This window comes from Rana temporaria, chromosome 4 (assembly GCF_905171775.1).
Source record: "Rana temporaria chromosome 4, aRanTem1.1, whole genome shotgun sequence".
Lineage (NCBI taxonomy): Eukaryota > Metazoa > Chordata > Amphibia > Anura > Ranidae > Rana > Rana temporaria.
The window spans coordinates 110,787,635-110,813,371 of NC_053492.1; the positions used below are offsets into that span (position 1 = coordinate 110,787,635).

Sequence of the window (25,737 nt, forward strand, 5' to 3'; positions counted from 1 at the left end):
CAACATTCTGACACTAACTGGAACTTGTTACACTTTTTGGGGACCAGTGACACTAATACAGTGATCAGTGCTAAAAATATACACTGTCACTGTACTAATGACACTGTCTGGGAAGGGGTTAACATCAGGGGCAATCAAAGGGTTAAATGTGTTCCTAGCCAGTGCTTGTGTGCTGTGTGGGAGGTGCTTTTACTAAGGGAAGGCATAGACGTAGAGAGCGTCCTGACTCTCCTGTAGTCCAAGGGAGGGGGCGAGCACGACACTCCACACCAGGGAGAAAGCCTTGCATTATTGTGTGTAGTTACATTCAGAAGAACAGGAAGTAAGGATTTCTCAGAAGAAATAAGGACATTAAAAAGCAAAATGGAAGGATGAGGTAAGTGAAGGAGGGCTGCACTAAGGTAAAGGAAAATATTTAGGGAATTTTTTTTTACCTTTACAACCCGTTTAATGTATCTCTAAACCCAAAAGCAAATGTATTCAACTGGTAATCAGGTCGGTAACACACTTCCTGTCTTATGCCTCGTACACACGATTGCATTTCCCTCGAACAAAGCTTAGGTCTTTTGTCCGAAGGACGTTGGCTGTAAACTTGTATTGCATACAAACGACAAAGAAACCAACAAACACGAAACTATATGGTTTTTCAGCTCTTTGGGCAACTTCTGCTAATGTTGTGCTATGGTTAGCATTGCTTCTGAGCATGCGTGTTTGTACTTTTGATTTTTTTCCGACTGACTATTGTACACATGATCGGATAATCCGACATCACAAATTTGTTGCTATCCAACATTTGTTGTCATAAATTGTCCGATGGAGCATACAAACGGTCGAATTATCCGACAACATCCTGGCATCACACAGTTCCCATCGGAAAATCTGATCGTGTGTACGAGGCTTAAGGGTGGCTCCTCTATCTAGGAGCGACGGAGGCACCTTTGGACAGCACTACTACAGTGGGTATAGAAAAAAATTACCCCCCTTTAAAATAATCCCATTTAGTTGCTTTGCAGCCTAAAATGAAGACAGACACAGTTTTTGTTTTATCCAGCTGTATTTACTAGTGCAACGTATAACATCCAAGTGAAACATATAACACCAACATGTCAGATTTTTTTTTAAATCAAATAAAAAAACAGAATCACTGAGTTGAGAAAATGATCACCCCCTTATGTCAGTATTTTGTTGGACCACCGTTTGCTTTAATGACAGCCTTTAGTCTATTGGGATATGTCTCTATCATTGTGCAATCTTTTTTGCTGTGTACTTTGGGTCATTGTTATATTGGAAGGTAAACCTCCTTCCCATTGACAACTTTCTGGCAGAGGGCAGCAGATTTTCCTCAAGACGGTATTTTGCTCCATCCATTTTCCTTCTATCCTGACAAGTGCTCCAGTTCCTGCTGCAGAGAAATGCCCCTATACCAGGATATTACCACCTCCATGCTTTACTGTAAGGAATTGTGTTATTTGGATAGGGAGCTGTATTGAATTTCCACCAGAAATAATGTTTGGTGTTGAGGCCAAATAATAACATTTTTGTCACATCTGACCATAACACCCTTTTCCATGTGGCCTCAGATAGGTAGATTCAGAAAGAGTTAGGCCGGCTTATCAGTAGATAGTAAGCCGACCTAACTCAGAATCTAGGCCGACTTATGTTTAAGTGTATTCTCAAACAGAGATACGCTTAAACATATCTAAGATAGGACGGCTTGCGCCGTCCTATCTTAGGTTGCAATATTGAGGATGGCCGCTAGGTGGCGCTTCCATTGCGGTCGGCGTAGAATATGTAAATTAGTAGATACACCGATTCACGAACGTACGCCCGGCCGCCGCAGTACATTTACGCCGTTTCCGTAAAGCTTTATCAGGCCTAAAGTTATTCCATATAATAGATGGAATAGTAATGTTAAAGTATGGCCGCCGTTCCCGCTTCAAAATTCGAAATTTTTACGTCGTCGTGAATAGGGATTTACGTCGTTTACATCCACGTCGAAATCAATAGGCCCGTGCGGCGTACTTAGCCGCAATGCACACTGGGAAATGTAGGCGCCCGGCGCATGCGCAGTTGAAAAAAAACGTCAATCACGTCGGGTCAAGCCTCATTACCATTAAACACGCACCCTCAGACAAATTTGAATTAGGCGCCCTTACGCCCGCCCGCTTTAGGCTACGCCGCCATAACTTAGCAGGCAAGTACTTTGAGAATCAAATACTTGCCTCGCTAACTTACGGCGGCGTAGCCTAAACACGCTAAGCTACGCCGCCGCAAGTTTACACCACTCTACCTGAATCTACCTAAGAATCTTCAAGGTGTGTTTAAGGTGGTCAGATGAGACTACAATTTAATTATTTGGCCTCAGCACCAAATGCTATGTCTGGTGAAAATCTAATACAGCTCAAAATCCAAATAAGACCATAAAATTCTTAAGGAAAATCTGCTTCCCTCTGCCAGAAAGTTGTCAATGAGAAGAAGGTTTACTTTCCAACATGACAATGACCCAAAGCACACAGCGAAAATGACCACACAGTGGTTGAAGGAGAAAGGGTGAATGTCCTTGCATGGCCTAGTCAGAGCTCAGACTTAAACCCCCTTGCAGTCCGCAAATGGTCACCATCAAATTGAACTGAACGTGAGTAAATATTGCAAAGTTAGTATATGTGGAAAGTTAGTAGAGACATATCCCAACAGACTAAAGGCTGTAATTAAAGCAAAAGGTGGTCCAACAAAATACTGACATAGGGGGGTAATACTTTTTCCAACTCAAAGATTCTGTTTTTTATTTTGTTTTTATTTTTCTCTGACATGTTGGTGTTTGGTGTATTGGTGTTGCTATTTTATTTTTCAAATATTACAACCACTTTATTTTTGTAATAAAAGGTACAGCTGACTATATGAGATACAAGTAAGCCTTTTATTGAATAAGAGACTGTAGCTCTACGCAGGGTAGATTTGTCCATGGTCAGACTCAGACGGGAGTAGGTCATTCTTTAGTGCCAGACTCTTAGCAGCTGTGGAAGGAGCAGGCGGAGAGCAGTTCTGCAGACAGAAAATACAGGTAAGAAATCATTCTCTCTATACAAATATGACCACATTGACAAGTTCAAGAGCTTTGATGTTCTCTTTACCTTCCTGAGAGATCAGAACCTCTCTGGCAGAGTAGTGACACAATCAATTGCCTAGGTGATCCGAATGGAAGTTACCCCCTCCCGCACCCTTATGGGACATGTCACAAGTCCCAGAGAACTGCGGGACCATTCACAGAGTGCAGTGCGGCTCACGCATGCTCAGTGGGGACCTGGTTTAGAAGCTCCATGGCAGTGCTGGGGACCTGAGGACCTGCGAAGAACTAGTCCGAATGAGGACAGTGCTGGATCACAGAACAGGTAAGTGTCCTTTTAATAAAAGTCAGCAGCTACAGTATTTGGGGGGACTGAACAATCTCTTTGTTTGTTTTCCCATTTAACCGTGCAAAAGTCTGCCGTGAGCCGGTCGGAAGTCCGACGGACAAAAAGAGAACTAAGGGCCAGATTCAGGTACAATTGCGGCCGTGTAACGTAACCCATTTACGTTACACCGCCGCAAGTTTTCAGTGTTAGTGCCCGATCCACAAAGCACTTACCTGTAAACTTGCGGCGGTGTATCGTAAACATGTCCGGCGCAAGCCCGCCCAATTCAAATGGGGCGTGTACCATTTAAATTAGGCGTGCTCCCGCGCCGGACGTTCTGCGCATGCTCCGTTCGCAATTTTCCCAACGTGCTTTGCGCGAAATTACGGCGGCGCGACGTGTTTGTGAATCGCGACGTCCGTAACGTACTTACGCCGAAAAAAAAAAATCAAAATCGACGCGGGAACGACGGCCATACTTTAACATGGCTTGTGTAAAGTTAAGCAATGAAAAACATTGCTTAACTTTGCGACGGGAAACTAAGACTTGCGCCGACGTAACGACGGGAAAAACCTTCGTGGATCGCCGTAACTGCTAATTTGCATACCCGACGCTGGAATACGACGCGAACTCCACCCAGCGGCGGCCGAGGTACTGCATCCTAAGATCCAACGGTGTAAGACAATTACACCTGTCAGATCTTAGGGCTATCTATGCGGAACTGATTCTATGAATCAGTCGCATAGATACTCTGAGAGATACGACGGCGTTTCAGAGAAACGCCGTCGTATCTCTTCTGTGAATCTGGCCCAGAATCTCTATCTAAGGCCTGTCGGACTTCCGACCAAAAAAGTCAGATGGAGGCTACACACGGTTGGACTTTCCGAGAAAAAAAGCCAGTCTGACTTTTTTCTTTGAAAGTTCGGCCGTGTGTACGAGGCATACAAGTCCCCTGGTTCCTGTTGAGCCGGCCACATTTTGATCTGTGTGTGCCTGGCTTTAGAATTGGCTGTCAGGAACCTATTCACTGCACCTGAGTCATCACAATGGCATGGGATCACACTGCTACTCGCTGATTTTGTTTTCTCAGGGAGAATGGTTTGGGAGTTTTTTTTTTTACATGGAATTCTACTTCATTATTGATGGCAAGGCAGATTCCCTAAAACTAGAAAAAGAACAAAAATGTAGTTGCTGCATTGATGCACATAGGAACCAGTCAAAATTCTTGTGGAATTTTTCCATAAAAAGAATTGGGAAACAAAACTAGTTACTGTGGATAAACACATCAATTTTGTACTAATTTTCTTGTTTTAGGTTTTATTTTATCAGCACCAACAGCTCTCAAAGAGGAAAACTCTGCATAGTCTCTTCACGTAATAGATTTCACCACCAGATGGTGCTGTAGGAAAATATATGCAGGTTGTGATCCTGGAATAATCTTCAATTATAACTACAAATAATCAAAAAGTGTGCAGCGCTTACTGTAAAAAGTGAATCAAACATAAAACAGTCTTATTAAAGTGAATAAAGTCCCATCATATGTATCCGTGACTAGACCAAATCTTCAATGAATAATTCCAGTTATAAACTTGATAAGTCTTATACGCTTACAAGAAAATGGAAAAATTCCAGCCAGATATAAACAACACCCAGTGTGTCTAGAAAAGATTTGTCACACACGTGCACCTCCACCAATCTATGCACTCACCAGATAGACAGTGATATTACACCTTGGGTTGTTACTCTGACGCAGCGAGACATCCCATCCTGGTGTAATAGTAGAATGGTGGTCAACGGTAGGATTGGGCACTAATTAAAAAAGTTCACCCATGGGAGCCCAAAATGCTCATATAGTGTAGTGGTTTATTTAAAAACAGATATAAAAACAGCTGCAGCGTGATAAAAAAATAGACCAAAAAACTCACATAATCTGCCACTGCTCCTACCATGAGGATGCGCTGGTGACAGCATCAGCGCGTAGGCCACCCCCAATGCGTTTCATGCTCCTGCACTTTATCAGGGGATTCGCCTATACTAGGATAGGACCTGCATATATTTCTAGACATATTGGGTGTTGTTTATCTCTTGCTGGAATTTTTCCATTTTCTGGTACGCGTATAGATTTATTAAGTATACCACTGGAATTATTATAATTTTTTTATGTTGATTCACTTTTTACAGGAAGCGCTGCACACTTTTTGATTATTTGTGAATATTTGGAGGTTGTATGTTCACATTTATGTGCTAACTGCTAAACAACTACAGAGTGCTCACTTATTTTTCTTTTTTCAATTATAACTGTTTTATCCTGAGCTAGCAATTACTTCCGAGCACAACTAAAACGCTTAAAGCTCAAGAATAGTGATTTATTTTTTCTTTTAAATTAGCACTGAAGTCAGTACTTACATAATTAAAGCGTGTCCCATGGCTGCTCTCTTTCTTTAAATCTTTAGATCTTATCTTCTGGTGCTGTGGTGCCAACCATGCCTGCCCCCCCACAATTCCCTTCCACCTCCCCCATTCAATGAAGCCCTACTATCGGTTCCCACAAGGAAAATCGCTCTGCCAATAGAGGATAGGCAGATGGAGCGCTTTTGATTGTGGGAATAGATAGTATGGCCTCTAAAAATGGAGATGGGGGGGAAGCTGGACATAGTTGTTCCTTATGGTGTAGCTGCTCATATTGAGCGCATCGAGGCCTTCAGGTAATGACTGCGCTCCCAATAAGCATTTTAATAAATACATTTAATAAATATTAATCCCTACTGCAACAGAAGCTCACAGCTACAGAGGAACCTGGGGGCAAATGAATGAATATTTCAATGAATACAGTAGCCACCAGCATGCAAGTACCATTCCTGGTGCTGATTTAAAAATCAAAAAAACAACAAACTTTAGCTTTTAAGCCCTGTACACACGACCGGGATTCTTGGCGGTAAAAAGTCCCCCGGGAATCCCGGGGGGAAAACTGAGAACCTGCTCAGTAACTTTCCCCCTGTACACACCAGAAGTTTTTCCGTCAGGAAAACTGCGGTGAGAGCTTTGGCCATGGAAACTGCCGGGAAAAAGACTGCTGGGAATCGCGGCAGGAAAAAAGAAAACATGTTCTCATTTTTCCTGACAGGATTCCCAGCGGTTTTCCTGTCGGGAAAACTGCCATGGAGCATACACACGGCCAGTTTTCCTGGCCAAAAGCTGTCATGGCAGTTTTCCTGACGGGAAAACTGGTCGTGTGTACGAGGCATGCGAGAAACACACTTTATGGGCTGGGCTTCCATGAAATTCCAGTATTTTTCACAAGAAAATATGAACAAGCTTAATGGGGATTATATAACTTCTTTTATAGAAGATAAAAGAACTAGAAGACAAGGCAGTACCACTACCTGATGTAGGAGAACATTTATTTAGTGTGGACACAGCCGAGTGGTATGACTTCCCCAGGAAATCCTCTATTGTTGTTTTCTGATCAACCTCAAGCAAGCATTGAGTGGAGTCTTTAAAGAGAAGGTCCTTTCCTTCCTTGGAGCCAAACATCTGAAAATTCTGTCTCTGGCTTCCATTCCGGCCAAACTGAGCCTGAAAATGTGCACATGAATGTTTAGTGATGTTTAGTAATAAATTGGTCCTGTATTAGGCAGCTGGAAGAGTTATCGTGGTTTCATCCCGTTTTGAGAAAAACATGGAGGTCATTAAATGGTATTAGTACCAGATGTTTGAATTTTGGAAAAATGCTACAGACTTATTAACCCATTTACTACTCAAAAACGTTGGTTTTTATATGAGTATGTATATGATATTATAAATTTATATTGTATGTTGTTACATTGTTTTTATACATTGTAAGATTTCACTATGTATACATATTTATAGGGGGAGCCGCAGCAATATTGATCTGTATTGTTTACATTTGGGATTGTCGGAACACAATTTTAATTGTCTGCAGTCACTCTACCACTTTTTAAGGTACACGTTTTAAGTAATTAAGTAGGTAGCGTGGTATAATATACATCCATTTGAATTTAATAACCACTGGCCCAGATTCAGGTAGAATTTGCCCCTTTTTTACGGAGGCACAGGGCAGCGTTTTTGCCCTGCGCCCCCGCAAATGTACTGCGCTGCGCGCGATTCACGGAGTAGCTCCGTAAATTGCGTGTGCGCTCTTTAAAATTGCCCTGCGTAAGGGCGCCTAATGTAAATGATCCCGTAGGGGGCGGGAATCATTTAAATTAGGCACGCTCCCGCGCTGAGCGTAGAGCGCATGCTCCGTCGGGAAACTTTCCCGACGTGCATTGCGGCAAATCACGTCGCAAGGACGTCATTTGCTTCCAAGTGAACGTGAATGGCGTCCAGCGCCATTCACGAATCACTTACGCAAACGATGTGAAATTCAAATTTCATGACGCGGGAACGGCGGGTATACCTTAGCATTGGCTGCCCCTACTATTAGAAGGGCAGCCTTACGCTAAAGACGCCGTACGGAAACTCCGTAACTTGCGTACGCAGGGCCCACGCAACATTGTGAATCGGTGTTAGTATGCAATTTGCATACTATACACTGAGCACAATGGGAGCGCCCCCTAGCGGTCATCGCAAGAATGCAGCCTAAAATCTGCGTGGCATAAGAGCCTTATGCCATGCAGATTTTAGGCTGCAGTCGGCGTTACGATGTTCCTGAATCAGGAGCATTCGTAACGCCGGAGCAAGTCAGCAATTGCGCTGCGTAACTATGGCGCAATTGCTCTCTGAATCTGGGCCACTGTGTTTTATTTTTTACTATAATGGAAAAAAGATCAGGCCTTTTGGGTTTGCTTTTATCTACCTTTCATAATTTTACCTTAAAAAAAATAAGCATTTTAAACAACCCCTGCCCCACAACACCCCTTTAATAATAAAGATCACATCATCATTCGTGGTCATTAGACCAATCACTGCCTGCCTGGGCTTTCTGAAGCCCCATTTATAAACAGCACTCCACAAATACGCATCCACCTCCCTGCTATTTTTTTTTTTACAATACAGCAGTACAAAGATGGTTAAATGGTTAATAAGCAATATGAATATAGTGGTATTTTGTTAATATAATAATGTTTTGCACATACTGCTTGTCATTTACCTGCTGTTTTTTAACAATTCTTAGAACACTGCTCCGTTTATCTGGTCGGGAAACAACAGCATGTGCTGGTACCTCTGCCAGGTGGCAATTCTTGTAGTTTTCGACTGAGGCGCGAGAACCATCAGGGCACAGCAGCTCAAAATCACTAGGCTTAAGCTTTTTTGCCCAATCTGCAGGATTCCTGCCTGAAAAAAGGAGATTTACAATATAAGAAGGGGAGGGGGTGGGGTAAGGTACATGGACAGACCTAAAAAAAAAAAAGGCCAGGAACACGATTTAACGACTGGTCACAACTCATAGAAACACATTTTATACTAATATTACAGAAGAAACTCAATACGAGAGAGGGATAGGTAACTCCACTGTATAGTAAATAGGGCCAGTAATCATGTGTAGGAAGTAGGTGGAGCTTCACATCAAAGAGAAGTCTTGGAAAGATGAAGCCTGCTGGCCTCCTAGGAGGTGCAACCTGCTGATTCACTGATACGGATGGTATTCAATTTGATGGGTAAGTATTCTGAGTGTATTGTGCAGTGAGGTGAGTGCTTGGTGGGTGAATACTCTGTTTAGGTGTTTTGCAGGTATGGTATTTAAAAAAGTCCTGCATGCGTCATCTTTCTTGCAGTTATTAGCAATACATACCAGATGTATGGATGAGCAATAATACAGTAAGTATTACAGTAAAGAAAAAAGCACCTAAAATAGGCCTTCTAAACCTATTTTCTTTGGAAGAAATATTTTTTCTGTTTGTTAGGAACCCCAGCTAAATTAATTAAATAGGATGAGAGGGAAGAATGTCCCTTACATTAGTGATCAGTGGGAAAAATACCCTCCCTACAGTGGTAATCAGAATGTCACCCTAATGCTGGGTACACACAGGAAGTTTTTTTTTCATAAAAAAAACCTTACAGATCACCATACTAACATATCTGATGGTAGTGTGACGATCTCCCAGGTGAGATATTGTGTTTTGACAGGGAGACTGCCCCCCCACTAGAATTCAGCACTCGCAGTCATTGGATGCTGGTTTTCCAGCATGCTCGTTTGACAGATGCCGCTCATGAAAATGGCTTCTGACAGATGAGGAGCTGTACTGACGGGTCCAAACTGGGAGTGTCTCACCAAAAATTACATTTTTTATTGCAGGGGGTGCATGAAATCTGAAATCTTAGTGCAGACTTCTGGGAAAATCCTGTACAGAACACCTCTAGGTAGCCATGTTGCATTGCATTTCAAGACAATTACAGAGCTGCAGATTGAAAAGCAAAGGTAATTTATAATAACATTCAATTACAATATGACTTGTGTTGCAATTGTATATGCTATATATATATTTTTTATTTGCTATTCCCCCCCCCCCCCACAAAATTGGAGTTACTTTTATTTTTCAATATTTTATTGAATTTTCAAAAATTATAACAAGCCATGGTTTGCCCACGCAGGGGCGACATAGAACACACAAAAAAAAAAAAAAAAAAGAAATAGCGCATGAACACATAATAAACACCAAGACAAATTATAACCCAGGCGAAATTGGAGTTACCTTTTAAAGTTCTTATCTATCTAGGGCTGAAAAACTGAAAATTAGGGATGAGTCTATGATGTGGTTTGAAACTATGTAACAATGAAGAATCTCACGCATCAAAGTGTATATATACCCAAAACTTTTGTCACTTTTTGGTTGAAGTAACAAAGTAACAAAGGGTTGAAAAAATCCCTGTCAGTTAGTTTTTTGTTGTCTGTTCCCTTCACTTCCTATCATAGAGACAGAACAGGAAATGACAGCATATCTCTAGAAAGTGAGAAGAAGCCCCCCTCTTAGACAGCAGTCCCGAGAACAAGTGTCCCTTAATGGAAAATATCCCCTCTATTCCATGTCTGCTTCAACAGTAGGGATGAGCTCCGGTTTGTTCACACACTCCACGTGCAGAGCCCGCCAGGAAGTCTGCACGGCGATGCGCTAATCACAGACAGTGAGACATTTCCCGATTTTTGCAGCCGCACATCAGACAATGTCTCCCTGTCTGTGAATAGCGCAGAGCTGTGCCGACTTCCTAGCGGGCTCTGCACGTGGAGTGTGCGAACCCGCCGGAGCTACTTTCTATTCAACAGTCCAAAACATACTACTAGGTGATTGTGTGCCTGTGTGTAGTATGGTAGTAGATGGTAATGATGGAGTAATGTGGATGGGTCAGTGTTCCCTGTAGAGCACTTCAGAAAATATTGGGCCAGATTCACGTAGCTCCGCGCATCTTTGTGCTGGTGTAGCGCATCTCATATGCGCTACGCCGACGTAACATTGAGAGGCAAGCTGAGTATTCACAAAGCACTTTCTCCCATATGTGCGCCGGCGTAACGTAAATGGAACGGCGTAAGCCCGCGTAATTCAAAGTAGGCTTGTAGTGGGCGTGTGGTATTATAATGAACCGTGACCCCATGTAAATGAAGCGCAGTACGAACGGCGCATGCGCACGCATGCTCAGAATCACGTTGAATTTACACCCTAAGATACGACGGCTCAATGGCAACGACGTGAACGTAACCTACGCTCAGCCCCATTCACGTACGACTTATGTAAACAACGTAAAATCCGACGGCTGTTCCGGCGTCCATACCCTAACATGACTTACACCTGCTTTATGAGTCGTAATGTTACGCCGGACGTACGCCTTACGTAAACGGCGTAGCTTACTGCGACGGGCGCAAGTACGTTTGTGAATCGGCGTATCTAGCTCATTTACATATTCGACGCGTAAATCAACGGAAGCGCCCCTAGCGGCCAGCGTAAATATGCACCCAAGATACGCCGGCGTAGGAGACTTACTTTGGTCGTATCTTGGCTAAAATCAGGAGTATCTTGTTCCCTGAATACAGCGCATAGATACGACGGCGCATCACAGAACTTACGCGGCGTATCAACAGATACGTCGGCGTAAGCTGACTGTGAATCTGGCCCATTGACTCTATGAATAAACAAATAATATAGTACAATATTTTTTTGTGTGTTTTTCAGCCTGTTTTTTTAATCAGTGTATTATATATAGTTTAGTGTATTGATTTCCTTACCCTCTGTATTTTCAAACACTGTGGTATGTTTGACAAAGGCCACGTCTCCTTTTTCCTGCAGACACCTGAAATTAACAAAATGTTGGTTTTATTCAATGGGTCTAAACCCCTGTGTACTCAGTAACAACCCTTTATAAATCAAACTATAAAGCCACACAACCTTTTTCACTTATGTCAGGTTTATTGGGTCTGTGCCATGATATTTCTTATTACCTTAATGCTCCAGAGTATCCATAATATAGCTCAGCATCACTGGGTGAGCATCTAGTGTTGAGCAGAGGTCTCTGGGAGTCTCCAATACACAGCTGACAGAGATTCGAATTAATATCAGAGCCAGGAGCACAGCTCTGACTGAAGTATGAACCTGATGGAAATACACAGAGCAAACATACAAAGCATTTAAATAATTATGTTAAAAATAAATAATCATTTTAGAAAAGACTCAATGAGGAGACACGGAAATAAAAGAATGCATTGCAATATTTCCTGTAGTACTCTAAAGTAAATGTGCAACCATTGGTTTCCATACACAAATACATACTGGTGTGGTAATTGACTTCCTCACAAATCTAAATGTTATCAGGCTCAGTGATGCAGCTGTCCCATGCTTGCTCTAATGCCTCGTACACACGATCAGTTTTCCTGACAGGAAAAGTGCGATTTGAGATTTTGTCAGGAAAACCGACCGTGTGTATGCTCCGTCACACTTTTTCTGTCAGTTTTCCTGCCAAGAAAAGATTGAGAGCAGAATGTAAATTTTCGTGAAAGGAAAAATTCCTATCGCGAATCGCGTTCGTCTGTATGCAATAAAAAAAACGCGCATGTTCAGAATCAAGCGGAAGAGCCAAACTGCTTATTGAACTTCATTGATCTCGGCTCGTCGTACGCGTTGTACGTCACAGCGTTCTTGACGTTCGGAATTTCATCCAAGATTTGAGTGACCGTGTATGCAAGACAAATTTCAGCTGTTTTCCTGCTGAAAAGAAAACAGTTTTCCTGTCGGAAAACTGATCATGTGTACGAGGCATAAGTCTAAAGCCTCATACACATGATCGGATTATCCGACAGGAATTGTGTGATGACAGGCTGTTGTTGGGAAATCCGGCCATTTGTATGCTCCATCGGACAATTGTTGTGGGATTTTCCGCCGACAAATGCGGGATAACATGCTTTAAAATTGTCCGCCAACAATTGTGTGTTGTCGGATTTTCTGATCGTGTGTACACAAGTCCATCGGACAAAACTCCAAAGTACAAACACACATGCTTAGAAGCAACGCCAACAGTTATCAATGGACATCACAGGGCCACTCCAGGCTGTAGAAGGATCCTGACCATTTTGTCAGGATCCACCCTGCTGCCTGATTGATGACTTACTCCAGCTTTCAGCATGCAGCTTGCGAAGCCAGCTGCGCCCACCCCCTCCCCTACCAAGGGCTCCAGTGAGCACTGGAGGGCAGAGTGGAGGGTGGTGACAGCTGTACCAGATTTTGCACTCTCCAGTTTTAGTAAAGCACATTGTACATAGGAAATAGGCAGCCACGGAACAACTTTTGCCATGACAAGATTTCGGACACCGTAGCTTTTGGAATCCCCAGATCAGCTTCTAGCTCTCGCACTGTTAGTTGCTGATCTTTGCTGATCGCAGCCTGTACACATTCAACATTCTTCGGTGTTCTGCTTGTTGCAACAGAAAGTTCTGCACTTTCAACAGATTCTTGACCACCTTTGAAGAGTTTGTACCACAATTTTTTTTTTGTGCTCATTGCATCTTCCCGAAAGCCTTCTGAATCATTTGATTAGTTCTGCAGAGAAATGTTCAATCATAATGCAAAGTTTGATGCAGATTTGTTGCTGTACTCATTTTGAATGTGATGGCCACAGAGTAAATATGCTCATTCAACGGCGTCTAACACCCCCACTGACTAGTACAGTGACGTCAACATGCTACAGGAGATGATCAGAGACTGCAGACATGCTACAGGAGATGATCAGAGACTGCAGACATGCTACAGGAGATGATCAGAGACTGCAGACATGCTACAGGAGATGATCAGAGACTGCGGACATGCTACAGGAGATGATCAGAGACTGCAGACATGCTACAGGAGATGATCAGAGACTGCAGACATGCTACAGGAGATGATCAGAGACTGCAGACATGCTACAGGAGATGATCAGAGACTGCGGACATGCTACAGGAGATGATCAGAGACTGCAGACATGCTACAGGAGATAATCAGAGACTGTGGACATGCTACAGGAGATGATCAGAGACTGTGGACATAGTACAGGAGATGATCAGAGACTGTGGACATAGTACAGGAGATGATAAGAGACTGCAGACATAGTACAGGAGATGATCAGAGACTGTGGACATAGTACAGGAGATGGTCAGAGACTGTGGACATAGTACAGGAGATGGTCTATATTTCTCCTCCATACAGCCCAGTCCCTGCAGTGACAATGACTTATCACAGGTGACACATCAGATTCCACTACATGCCCGTACCCCCCCTGTGTCCCCGGATAACAGAACCCCCTCCTCCTCTGTACTTACATGCTGTTCTGCGCACAGAGGATGATTGGAGGGAACAATGAGGAAAATACATGATTTGCCTGATTTTCTTATAGTGTGCACCCCACTTTAGGCTGAATTGTCACCATTCAATGCATGTTTTTATGCATTTTATTGTGGATTTTTAAAATATACTAATGTGCATTTTCAGTGTGTTTTTATGTACTGACATTGTCATCAATACGCCCTTTAAAAATGCACAGATGACAATGACTTTTGGACTTTTAAATACACTACCATGTTATTTATTTTCTATTACAATTGACACATTTCCTCAGTGTATTTAAAAGTCCAAGTCCTCGCTGTACTGATATTTTTATTGAGGGTTCATTGTCATCTGTGCATTTTTAAAGGGCGTAAATAGGGTGAAAACTCCCCTTTAAAAAGTACACAGGAATACACACACGGCTGCTGGGAGGTCAGGACTCAGGGATTAGAATAAACAACTGACAGCCCTGTGAGTTTCACTGCACTGTCTGTCTGCTGAAATTTCTCTGGCTCTCTGCACATTCCAGCACACTAGGAGTTAACACAGTGGAATGTGCAAAGCACAGAGAAATGCCGGCACAGGCAGAGCACGTGTAGGAATCAGACTGCTGATAAAATACCTGTGATAATAAATGCAGTTATAATCCATTAAGTGGCCACTGCTGTAATGTGCTTTTTAAAACATATGCAGAATCATACCTCATGTCTCCGTGTGTATATATAACTGTATATTCCCCACATGTGACTCCATGCTCGGGCCTGCCTCTCTCTCCTCTCATCTCTCCTGATGTCCGTTCTCAGCCCCGCCCAGCGTCTTTAGCTAAAGTAACAGATCACAAGAGAGGCGGGCGGGGCTGACGTCAGAAGAGACTTGAGACGAGGGATGTGAGAGGACAGAGGAAGAGAGAGGCGGGCCGGACCATGGAGTCACATGATCGTATGTACAGTTACTACACACGGAGCTATGAGCACATACAGCGGTGGCCACATAATGGATTATAACGCGCATTTATTACAAAACAACCATTTTAAAAGACCTGCTCGGAGCGATCTCCCGGGAGGGGCGGGGCAAGTCGGGATGACGTCTCCCGACATCGATTATTGGGGTCACATGCATCGATGCCGCATCGGGGGGCACCGAATCGCGTTGCATCGATGCAACGATTATATTCAGCACCCCTAATACACAGTATACATACACACAGAATACACATACACACACTGAAAAGGTACTGGAGAGGCGGGTCAGCTATAATCTTTTTTTAAAACACAGATTTTTACATACTGTTCCTGGTTTTACTGAGGCTGGCAACCCTGATGGGGCCCCCTAGTTGCTTGGGCCCGAGTGCCCGAATGGTCAGTCCGCCCCTGGATGGTGCTACACATGACACTACTCTTACCTATATCACAGTTGTTGTTTCTCTTGTTGATCAGACCAACAGGAATATTCCAACCAGCAGTGCGACCTACCGCTGTGTGACAGGACTTCTTGCCTTTAAGATTGTTCCATGTGATGTCTTTGTTCATTTTCTTTACAACAGCAACTGCATAGTACGTGCCTTTGTAGAAAAAGATGAAGAATTATCTCACAGTCCAGTCTGGAGGAGACGCCAGTAGTCTCTCCCATGTTGCTTGATTATTTATTTAACAATATTGATTAATTGGAGAATGAAACAAATGTGCAGATCAGAAATGTTGACTTCAAAAGGATACTGTCTTGGGAAAGTACGTGAGCTGCAATTTCTGGCCTGACAAAAACGCTAGTTGCCTGGTTGTGTCCAACTGACTTTTGAGCAACAGACGCAGAACAACCATGCAGTAAAAAGCATTGAATAAAAGCATCAACATGACAGCCAAGAAACTAACATTTACAAAATACATTCAGCAATGGCAACCTCCATGATTCTCACATGAGTTCTCTTTCACTCTTGCATTGTAAAACCACATGCTTGTTCTAAGTCAGTGACTCAAAGTAATGAAGCCTGAGACAGATTAACAACTAATGTTTTCAGGAGAAGGTCTGCAATGGTTTACTATCATTAATCTGGACCAGCTTCCTGATAATAGCAATGGTTGACCATACCTGTGCAATGGGTATAGGGCACAGCTGCTTTTTGTCTCTCTTATGTGACATGTGATAGTATGACAGGAGACACAACTGAGACAACTGTGACTCCATTACAGGAAGTTCTTGAACAAGGATCCTCATCGGAGGATTCCCAGAAATTATATTACTGAAAGTTGCAGATTTTAAAAGACTGATTTAAAAACAAAAAATGTCGTAACATGTTAAAGCTGATGTGACATTTGAGTGACTGGGTTACCAGCTACTTTTAAGTTTAAGTCCTTTTTAATAGGTCAAGTGTAAGGTTGTCCACTTTTCTGAAAATACTACTAGATTTATGGTTTATTTTCTATAAATAACATTGGCAATAAGTCCTATTTTGTACCAGCCAGGCCTGCCATTCATATCTATGTTCCTTATGATCAATTCAGCCAACAAGGTATTTTTCTCTTTAAAATGGGCCATCATGCTTCATAGTAGTCCTACAGGCTTCTGTGGTTGTAGCTATACAACTGTACTTTATCGAGTAAATTAGAGACAAAAAGAAAACAACTTACTTTGACTTTTTGTCCCACCGGTCTTGCATGGCTTTAGATCATCTTAAAATAAGAAAAATAAATAAATAACACATATCATAAAACTTTAGATAAAGAAAGCAAGTCACATCTTAAAATGAGCTCACTCTGGTTTAATGTGAGTCAGTCTTTTTTTATTTATCATCAGAACATCCGGTTGGAGGTAAACCACTTGGCTTTCAGGAGAAAGATCAAGACCCATCTCTTCTGAGGGCCTAGGGAATGGATACCAAGCGCCTAGAGGCGATTCAGTTCGCATGTGTTGCGCTATATAAGTTTCTCACTCACTCACTCAGAAGATCAATGCATATTTGTTGTAAGCAACAGGCTAACCTAATGTCAAACATGCTGTCTATGGGACCAGTCAAGATGTGTGTGTATGCACACACTACATTATTCAATTACCTATTCTTTTCACCATTATGTTTTTTCAATTAGCAGTCAAACATGCCTACAAATTAGTTTTTATTATATTGAACAACAAAGAATACTACTATGTAACCTAGACTGTAGCTGCTGTGGATTTTTTCCCTTGTTGCTGCTGTATGATACTTATGCAGTATGGAGAGGGTTAAACTAGATATCCAATAATGCAGAAGTGCAGCAGCTATCTTAAAGGAGACCACTTTGCAATTTTCATGTATGGAGTGGCTCCAGTGCAGAGGGCAGACATCTTGGCTGGGTCTGTATTAATTATGGAGGACTGTGATTGACTGATGCAACAAAGCAAGGAGCAATGGCCCACAGGCTGCTGAGGGGAAAGGGGGAGAGTCAAAAGGGCTAGCAGGGGTGTTAGGAAAAGGAATGTTGCTGACTGAATGGAACTCTGCCACAGCTGATCACAATCGGATGGGACCTGAGAGAAGCAAAGGGACTGCTCATCGCACAGCACTTTGCCTCAGAGACTGGAAACCTTCTCCCCAGGACAGTGTAAGGAGTGATCTAGATGCCTCTTATTATCAGATTGTATTAGAGAGCAGTGCTACTGCTTATAAAGATGGAAAAGAGGTACTGTTTCAGCAGGATTTAAAGAGAGAAATTACAGCAACCTCTAACCTTGTCTAAGAATTTGAACTGAATCCGAGCACATGTTTGGTGACCCAGAAGAGGGTGGCCTGACTAACATTACAGTTGTTAATGGGTTGTCTGCTGGGAACTGTGGTGCTTTCTTCAAGTTGTGCCATCTTTGTCAGCTAACTTTTTTTTTCATCATTCACTAGTTAGTGTGATAAAATGGGGATGGTTATAATAGTCTTTATACATTGTTGCTCGGTAAATGAAATTTTGTTTCTGCTAAATACTGCTAGTTACAATACTGCAGGTGTTTAACCATATTTCTTAGAATATCGTTATGGTACTCTTGCTAATCCTCTCTTTTTTTTTGCTATGCTTGGCCTTGTAAATTTGTTTAAATACGTCAAGGTGTATTGATAAGTGCTGGCTAAGCGAAATGTGTCATCTTTAGGTGTACAGAGGAAGCATAAAACAATTGCGCAGCTCCTCTAGGGGGAACACTACAATTCCTTAAACTGTTCAAAGACACTGTTCTACTTAGAAATACCTTGGCACTAGCAAATGCTATAATTCCTTCATAACTAACAGACAGATACAATACTGTCCAGAAGGATAACAGCTGAAACTTAAAAGTTTGCTTAAGTTTGATGACCCATTTAAAATACAAATAATTTAGCACTAACAGGTTAATGCTTTAGATTTGTCATCACAATGTTCTTTAGTATTCAGCTTTTCACATCAACACAACTTCTTTGTTACAATTGTTTTTTGTAGTATCGGCTTACCTTGGTTATAGTACTCTCCAAGTACAGGTACCAGTCCGCATTGCCCAGCTGTATACATATATCCGCCATCGAGAGTAACAGCATCTGCTTCACCTTTCTACAAAACAACCAATAAGATAAATGTATCTGAACAGGTTTGGTTGTGAACTAGATTAAGTGAATATCCTACAGGGTGTAAGAGTTTGTTAACTACAGACAGCTCTCTAATGTACCATGACCATAAACAAAGTCTTTGGAATAATATATAGAATGTTTGAGTTGTAATAACATGCCAATGTTCTTTAGATGTACCAACAGATTTTAGGGATTTCGGGCACTTCTAAAAAAACTATGCAACCTATCAGGCCTCGTACACACAAGGGGACATGTCCGATGAAAACGGTCCGCGGACCGTTTTCATCGGACATGTCCGCTCGGTGATTTCGGTCTGATGGTTGTACACACCATCAAACCAAAATCCGCGCTGACAGGATACACGGTGACGTGGCGGCGCCATTGCCGCGACGCATGCGTCGAATCACTTCGACGCATTCAAGGGCTTTCGGCCGAGCAGACATGTCCGGTAAGTCGTACAGACGACCGAACATGTCTGACGTACAGGCTTCCAGCGGACATGTTTCTTAGCATGCTAAGAAACATTCGTCCGCTGGAAACCTATCCGATCCGCCGGAAAATTGTCAGGTCGGCCGTACAGACGACCGAACATGTCTGCTAAAACTGGTCCGCGGACCAGTTTCAGCAGACATGTTCGGTCGTGTGTACGAGGCCTCAGATTTACAGGACTATATGAATTTAGTGATGCAGAGTTAGAGAGGGAATCAGCTTAAAAAGTATGGAATATATGGATTAATTAGGGTAGGAAATGAAATAATGGGGGAAAAATGGTTTTATGTTAAAGAAGGAATAGTATTTTGTTTCTGTCTTTTTCCCCCTGATATATTAGAATTTAAGTTGCTATAGATATATTAATATTTTCCTCTGATGTAATATATGAAAGGCAATATAGTTGAAGAGGAAGATGTAACGTTTATATACAATGTTTGTATTATTATTGGATTGTGTCTGTTTCTTTTATCTTCATCTCTGTATGTCTTTCTTATCTAAAATAAAAACAGAGAATTAAAAAAAAAAAAGAATTTAGTGACGCTCTCTTTTCTGTTTTTAACTCTGACCAGAATTTAGGGGATGCATTGTATCATGGTATATTCAGCATTCGCTTTTTACACTGTCTTCATAATGTTCTGTAATCCCTGCATACAGTGCCAAAACATTCCTGTGCACCCTGTACTAAATAAAATCTTGTTTAAAAGTAAACAGGTACTAGTAGCTTAACCTCTTCATGACAGCACTATACCCAAATGACAGCTACAGCGTGGTCGCACCTTGCCAGGAGGGCATCATATGACGTCCTCCCGTCCCAGCGATCATCTTGGGACACAGCTGATCACAGTCACAGTGGCCCTTTACCATGTGATCAACTGTATCCAATCACAGCTGATCACAGTGTAAACAGGATTTGCCAGTTATCGGTAAGTCTCTCCTCACGCTGGTGATGCGAGAGGAGAGTCAATATGCGGCAATCCACACAGGGAACATCTACAATGATAATCAAGGCACTGATCATCAGTGTCCTGATTATTAGTGCAGCCACAACAGTGCCAACCAGTGCTGCCAATCAGTGCCCCCAGTGCTGCCCATCAGTGATGCCTGTCAGTGTCTATCAGTGATGCCTATCAGTGCCTTCTATCATTGCCGCCAATCAGTGCCCATCAGTGCCACCTCATCAGTGCCACCTCATCAGTGAAGCCTCATCAGTGCCGCCTCATCAGAGCACATCAGCGAAGGAGCAAAATTACTCATTTATTAAATTGTATAACAGAAACTAAGAAAAAAATGTTTTTCTAAATTTTCTGACTTTTTCATTTGTTTAGCAAAAAAAAACAAAAACCCAGTGGAAACTGTCATTCAAAGTGCGATAGCGCAGAAACCTGAAAATTGGCCTGGGTAGGAAGGGGGTGAAAGTGCCCAGTAGGCAAGTGGTTAATGAGAAAATGTTGCTTACAGCAAACTCAAAAGACTCCTAATAGGTTTCTTAAGTTTATTAGCCCATGTTGCTTACCATTATTTGTTGAATACATTCATCAGCAGAAGAGGCTTCTGTACATTCAATGCTTCCTCCGCTTAAAGGTGTCCAGTTATCGCACTTTATCTTCTCCTGTCTGCTTTGCGTACACCAAAGTATAGTTTCTCTGGATGGTTGGCTTACCTCTAAAGAATTTACAAATGACAGTTGTAAAGATAATTTTTTAAGACGAAGCTAAAATCTAGTATTGATAATAACTTCATCTATATAAGCCTCTTACCAAATGTTTCTTTGATAGAATTGTAAAGACTTGACCCTAGATATAAGAAAGCATCCATGGAAGGTGGTAGAGGAACAATGTTCAGTGTAGAGTCTTTGAATAGAAGGTTTTTCCCATACTTGGAGCTGAACAAGTTGCATTCTTTTTTCTGAAATACAGAAATGTTTAATGATTTTTGGATCCTAGAACTAAAAGCACTGAGAAATGTACATTATTACAATTACCTGAGAATACTCAAGGAAGTCAGCAATATTTTGAGTCTTGTCGCCTTCACTCCTAGTCACTACAGCATTTACTGGAATTCTTGATAAGCTGCATTTTTGAAACTGAGAAACTGGTCTTCTGGTATTGTCTGGACACAGCAGCTGGAAATTCTTATGGAGCTCAGCTTAAAGACAATTTAATACATGTTTATAGAAAAAGCTATAAGGTGTGACAGAAGGTAGACTGTAGAGGGTAATGGGAAATGGATCATAGTGGGTAAAAGAGGACAGGCGATAGGTGGGGTGAAATATAGGTCACAGGTTAGTGATGAAGAACAGACGTTGATGGAGGGTGGGAGGTAGATGATGATTGAGGCTAGACTGTATAAAAATTGTTTAAACTGAGCTTTTGGTCATGCCACTGAAATAATTTTGCAGAACAGCAATATATAATCCTTAAAGAGGAAGTAAAACCCGATGTGTTTTACTTCCTCTATGTGTCCCTGCAAAGGTAAAGCAAAATGGACTACTATGCATTATGTGACACTTACCTGCAGGAGAAGCCAGCAATGTCACCATCTTTCACGCTGGCAGCGAGCGTTCATTCTTCACCCCTCTTCTACCGGGGGGCCACGAACTCCGGCTCTGTGACTGGCCGGAGTCGCATGACGTCACTCCCGCGCATGCGCGTGGGAGCCGCCTTTAGCGGTATTACCCTGGCTTGAAAGGGCACAGTGTGACTTCAACAACAACTTCAGGGACAACGCTTCCTATATACAGTCACTATATACAGTCACTATACAGCTCCACCTCTTCCTCAAGCACTTACTTGCAGAACCTAGCTGGATCACTGTGAAGATCTAACAGTCACTCAGTCAGATTAAAAGCAAAATTCCATTACAGGCAGGGACCCGAGGCCCCCTTAGTTGTGTAGCAAATTTCAGTGTCCAGCTTGCATTACTCCTGTGGCTACTGATCCCAGTACCACCTCTTCAAGCACTGCCAACCCACCTGGCAGCTGCCCCTTTTACTAGCAATCCAGGCTAACTTCTCCCCACAGTCCTCCAGGCTGACACTCACTAGCCCACCCGGCTGACTCTCAGGAGATCTCCCAGGGAAGGGAATGAAGACTTGGCACAACACGGTCTTCAGGGAGAACTGGCTACATGTGGCAGTCTCCCCCTTGTCGGTCCCCAGTAGTGCTGACCTGCTCTTGCTGTCCTCTCCTTTGTTCCTGTGCCTTCAGGAAGGGCTTCCTCCGTGTGTTGTGGCAGGATCCTTCCAGGACCTGACCCCCATCCCAGTTGACCCCCCCCCCCCCCAGACTAGGGGGCACCCTCAAGTACCAGCCTCCACAGCACTATATCTTCATCTTCCATCTGACTGCCCTTGCTGGCATTGTGATGGACAATAGTAAAATTCCTATTTTGTGTTAAGCTAATTCTTTTGTTAGAACCACTGAAATGTTTTCTCTTCTTATATTCGTTTAATTTCTTTTATATTCTTTATCTATGAATGCATGTGTGAAGGTATATGTAACGGAATGACCCGGGACAAACAGAGACTTTGGAAGAATGAGGGGTACTCCTGTGCCAGCGTCATTAATAACTGTTACGTCTAGGGTCACCTTATGTCCGATAGGGCCATAGGGTGACTGAGAAAATATATCCTAAATTACAGGACAGGGGACATTACTGATAGCTCATATTGCAGGAGATATTGCAAAGTGTTGGTTTATTCTATGACGCATCTCTCTGTGTAGACTGTTGATATGATAATTGAGTCTGGTACAGGATCTCTCATTATGTATGCTAAATACTGTTGTGTGGAATGGAACTTGTCAAGTTGTATGCAGAGACAGAACGTCTGTCTAAAGATATGGATTGAGGGGTATTTATTGTGTGATGGTGTTTTGTTTGAATTCTGTTAATGAAGGAATGTGACTTCTCAGGTGCAGTGATAATTATAGCCCGGCGCCGAGATGTCTGGAATGTTTAGCAATTACCCATCTGAAGGTGTATTAAAGCCCCCCAGGGTGTGGGTGGAGAGTTTGTTCCTGTTTGTTCCTGTGATCACTGAAGCATGCCTTGAAAACTGTATATAAACTTGAGAGCTAGCCATTAAAGTTGTCTTGCATTTGAAACCAGAACACAGAGCAAGTCTCGTTATTCTGGGGAAATGGGATGTCTGATGCCTGTTGGAGGGTTGGAGTGTCAGATGAGCTGTCGTGGGTTGATGGAAGGTCGTAAACGGTGGGGACCGTTACAGTATATATTCCAAGTGTTTATTTTCCTTGAAAAGTTATGTCAGATATTAAGTTTTAAAGTAACAACTCAGCATTGGAAATGGAGGACAAAGAACTGAAATCAAGAACAGATGTGTCCAACCCCCCCCCCCTTGTCCTTGTTTTACTGAAGGAACTTTGTGTCTCGAGACAAGAGAACTGTTTCCAAATATGAACTTGCACGAGGACCCCCCCCTCCTCCTTCTCTCTCTCCGTATGAGCTTATATGGGTTTGAAAAGAATGTTGCCCCTGTGGGCTTCAATGGGAATCCCTGTATTACACAAGGCTACATGTGCTGTGGAATGTGTGCCGTGTGCAAAGAACAGACGTCACAGGGGGGCATGTAAAATGTGACTGAACTGTATAGATTGAACCAATCAAATGTGCTTATATTTGTGATGTCATATTGTTAATAAAGGAAGCCGTACAGGCTCCACCTCTTCCTCTTGAGGTTGGACATAGAAGGAAGCAGCAGTTTGTTTCTCAGCTCTCTGCATGCTCCATGATTTGGGTCAAACGGCAGAAATTGGGTTAGCCCTGAGGTTGTATCAGGGATCAATCGTTATCAGCATGACCTAAGTCTGCCCCCTGCCAGCCCTTTACTGGGGGTTGGCTGAGGACCCCATGAATATTCCAAACAGCTACTCCCAACCCCCATCCACTATGTCTAGAACAGGGCTCAAGTCCTGCGGAAACGCATGGGAACGGAGTTTCTGCACTTTTTCACAACAGGAACTCAGTTCCCTTTGCAGGACTAGAGCAGCCGAGAGCAGCCAAGCTGCCCGAGCCAATCCCTCACTAAGCGGCGATGCCCAGCTCGAGTCAATGTCAGGGGGAGGCGAACCTTAGTAATCCTTTATGTTACTGGCCGCTTCCTGTATATGGATTCATCGGGTAGTGTGCAGGTATTCCGTCACTTCCTCGATGCCGCAATGTCTCCTGGGAGCTTTTGTCATTGTTCCCAGGAGACATTGCAGAGGTCTGCCGCGAGTTATCGCGGGATTTAGAAAGAAGCAACATTGCGGCATCGAGGAAGTGATGGAATACCCGCACACTACCCGATGAATCTATATACAGGAAGCGGCCAGTAACATAAAGGATTACTAAGGTACAGTGGATCGAAAAAAAAAACATACGGTTTAGTAATTATGCATATGAGCGTATCATTTAAAAAAAATGTTGGTGGGGGAGTGGATCTTGGGTGGGAGTTAACAACACTTTTTTCCCCAGGACTTGACCCCTGCCCTGAGCCAAAATATGTTTTCCTACACTAACTATTCTACACTAACAACTACACTAATACCTAGCAAACATTAGATGGTGCTACACTTTCTTTTGTGTAATTAGCTTGTACAGAGCACAGAGTGTACACCGATTTGTGCCTACTATATTCTGACATATCATAAGGGAAATTTCAGTCAATGAACAATACCATTTCATTAAGATACCTACAGTACCTTATCCAAATCAGAGCATCCTGGTTTTAAAGCGGAGGTTCACCCTAAAAACATGTATATACCATTCCATCCAGCATACTGTCGTTATGTACAGTATGCTGTTTTTTTTTCTTTTCGCTGTACATACCGCCGTATAGCTATTTTCCTCCCCGGCTTCCGGGTAGTGGCTCCAGCGGGAGTGGGCGTTCCTATTCAGAGACTAAGTGATTGACGTGATGACAAAAGCTTCCTCCCGGCGCATAATGCGCGTCACCAGTTTCCGAAAGAAGCCGAACGTCGGTGCGCAGGCGCCGTATAGAGCCGACTTGCAGTTTGGCTTCTTTCGGAAAGTGGTGAAGTGCCTTATGCGCCGGGGGGAAGCTTTTGTCATCACGTCAATCACTTAGTCTCTGAATAGGAACGCCCACTCCCGCGGGAGCCACTACCCAGAAGCCGGGGGGAAAATAGCTATGCGGCGGTATGTACAGCGAAAAAAAAACAAACAAAAAACAGCATACTGTACATGTCAGCAGTATGCTGGATGGAATGGTATATACATGTTTTTAGGGTGAACCTCCGCTTTAATAAGGAACTAAGGGCCAGATTCAGGTACAATTGCGCCCGTGTAACGTAAGCCGTTTACGTTACACCGCCGCAAGTTTTCAGTTTTAGTGCCCGATCCACAAAGCACTTACCTGGAAACTTGCGGCGGTGTATCGTAAATACGTCCGGCGCAAGGCGGGCCAAATCGAATGGGTGGGTACAATTTAAATTAGGCGCGCTCCCGCGCCGGACCTACTGCGCATGCTCCGTTTCGAAATTCCCGCCGTGCTTTGCGCAAACTGACGTAATTTTTGCTATCGGCGACGTGCATA

The 25,737-nt window shown here is 42.9% G+C and overlaps 1 protein-coding gene across 1 annotated transcript in view; it reads right to left on the reverse strand.

Annotated features, from left to right (window-relative positions):
• Positions 1-2,971: 2,971 nt before the first annotated feature.
• LOC120936432 (serotransferrin-B-like) overlaps positions 2,972-25,737 on the reverse strand; it is a 47,956-nt gene continuing 25,190 nt past the window's right edge. Inside the window, exons 7-17 of the mRNA XM_040348751.1 lie at positions 21,163-21,326; positions 20,939-21,086; positions 20,695-20,843; positions 18,576-18,672; positions 16,759-16,800; positions 15,537-15,695; positions 11,785-11,935; positions 11,572-11,636; positions 8,506-8,690; positions 6,776-6,968; positions 2,972-3,042 (exon numbers count right to left, since the gene is read on the reverse strand). Coding sequence (XP_040204685.1) covers positions 3,008-3,042; positions 6,776-6,968; positions 8,506-8,690; positions 11,572-11,636; positions 11,785-11,935; positions 15,537-15,695; positions 16,759-16,800; positions 18,576-18,672; positions 20,695-20,843; positions 20,939-21,086; positions 21,163-21,326 — 1,388 coding nt within the window. The 3' untranslated portion in view covers positions 2,972-3,007. The remainder of the gene's footprint in view (positions 3,043-6,775; positions 6,969-8,505; positions 8,691-11,571; positions 11,637-11,784; positions 11,936-15,536; positions 15,696-16,758; positions 16,801-18,575; positions 18,673-20,694; positions 20,844-20,938; positions 21,087-21,162; positions 21,327-25,737) is intronic.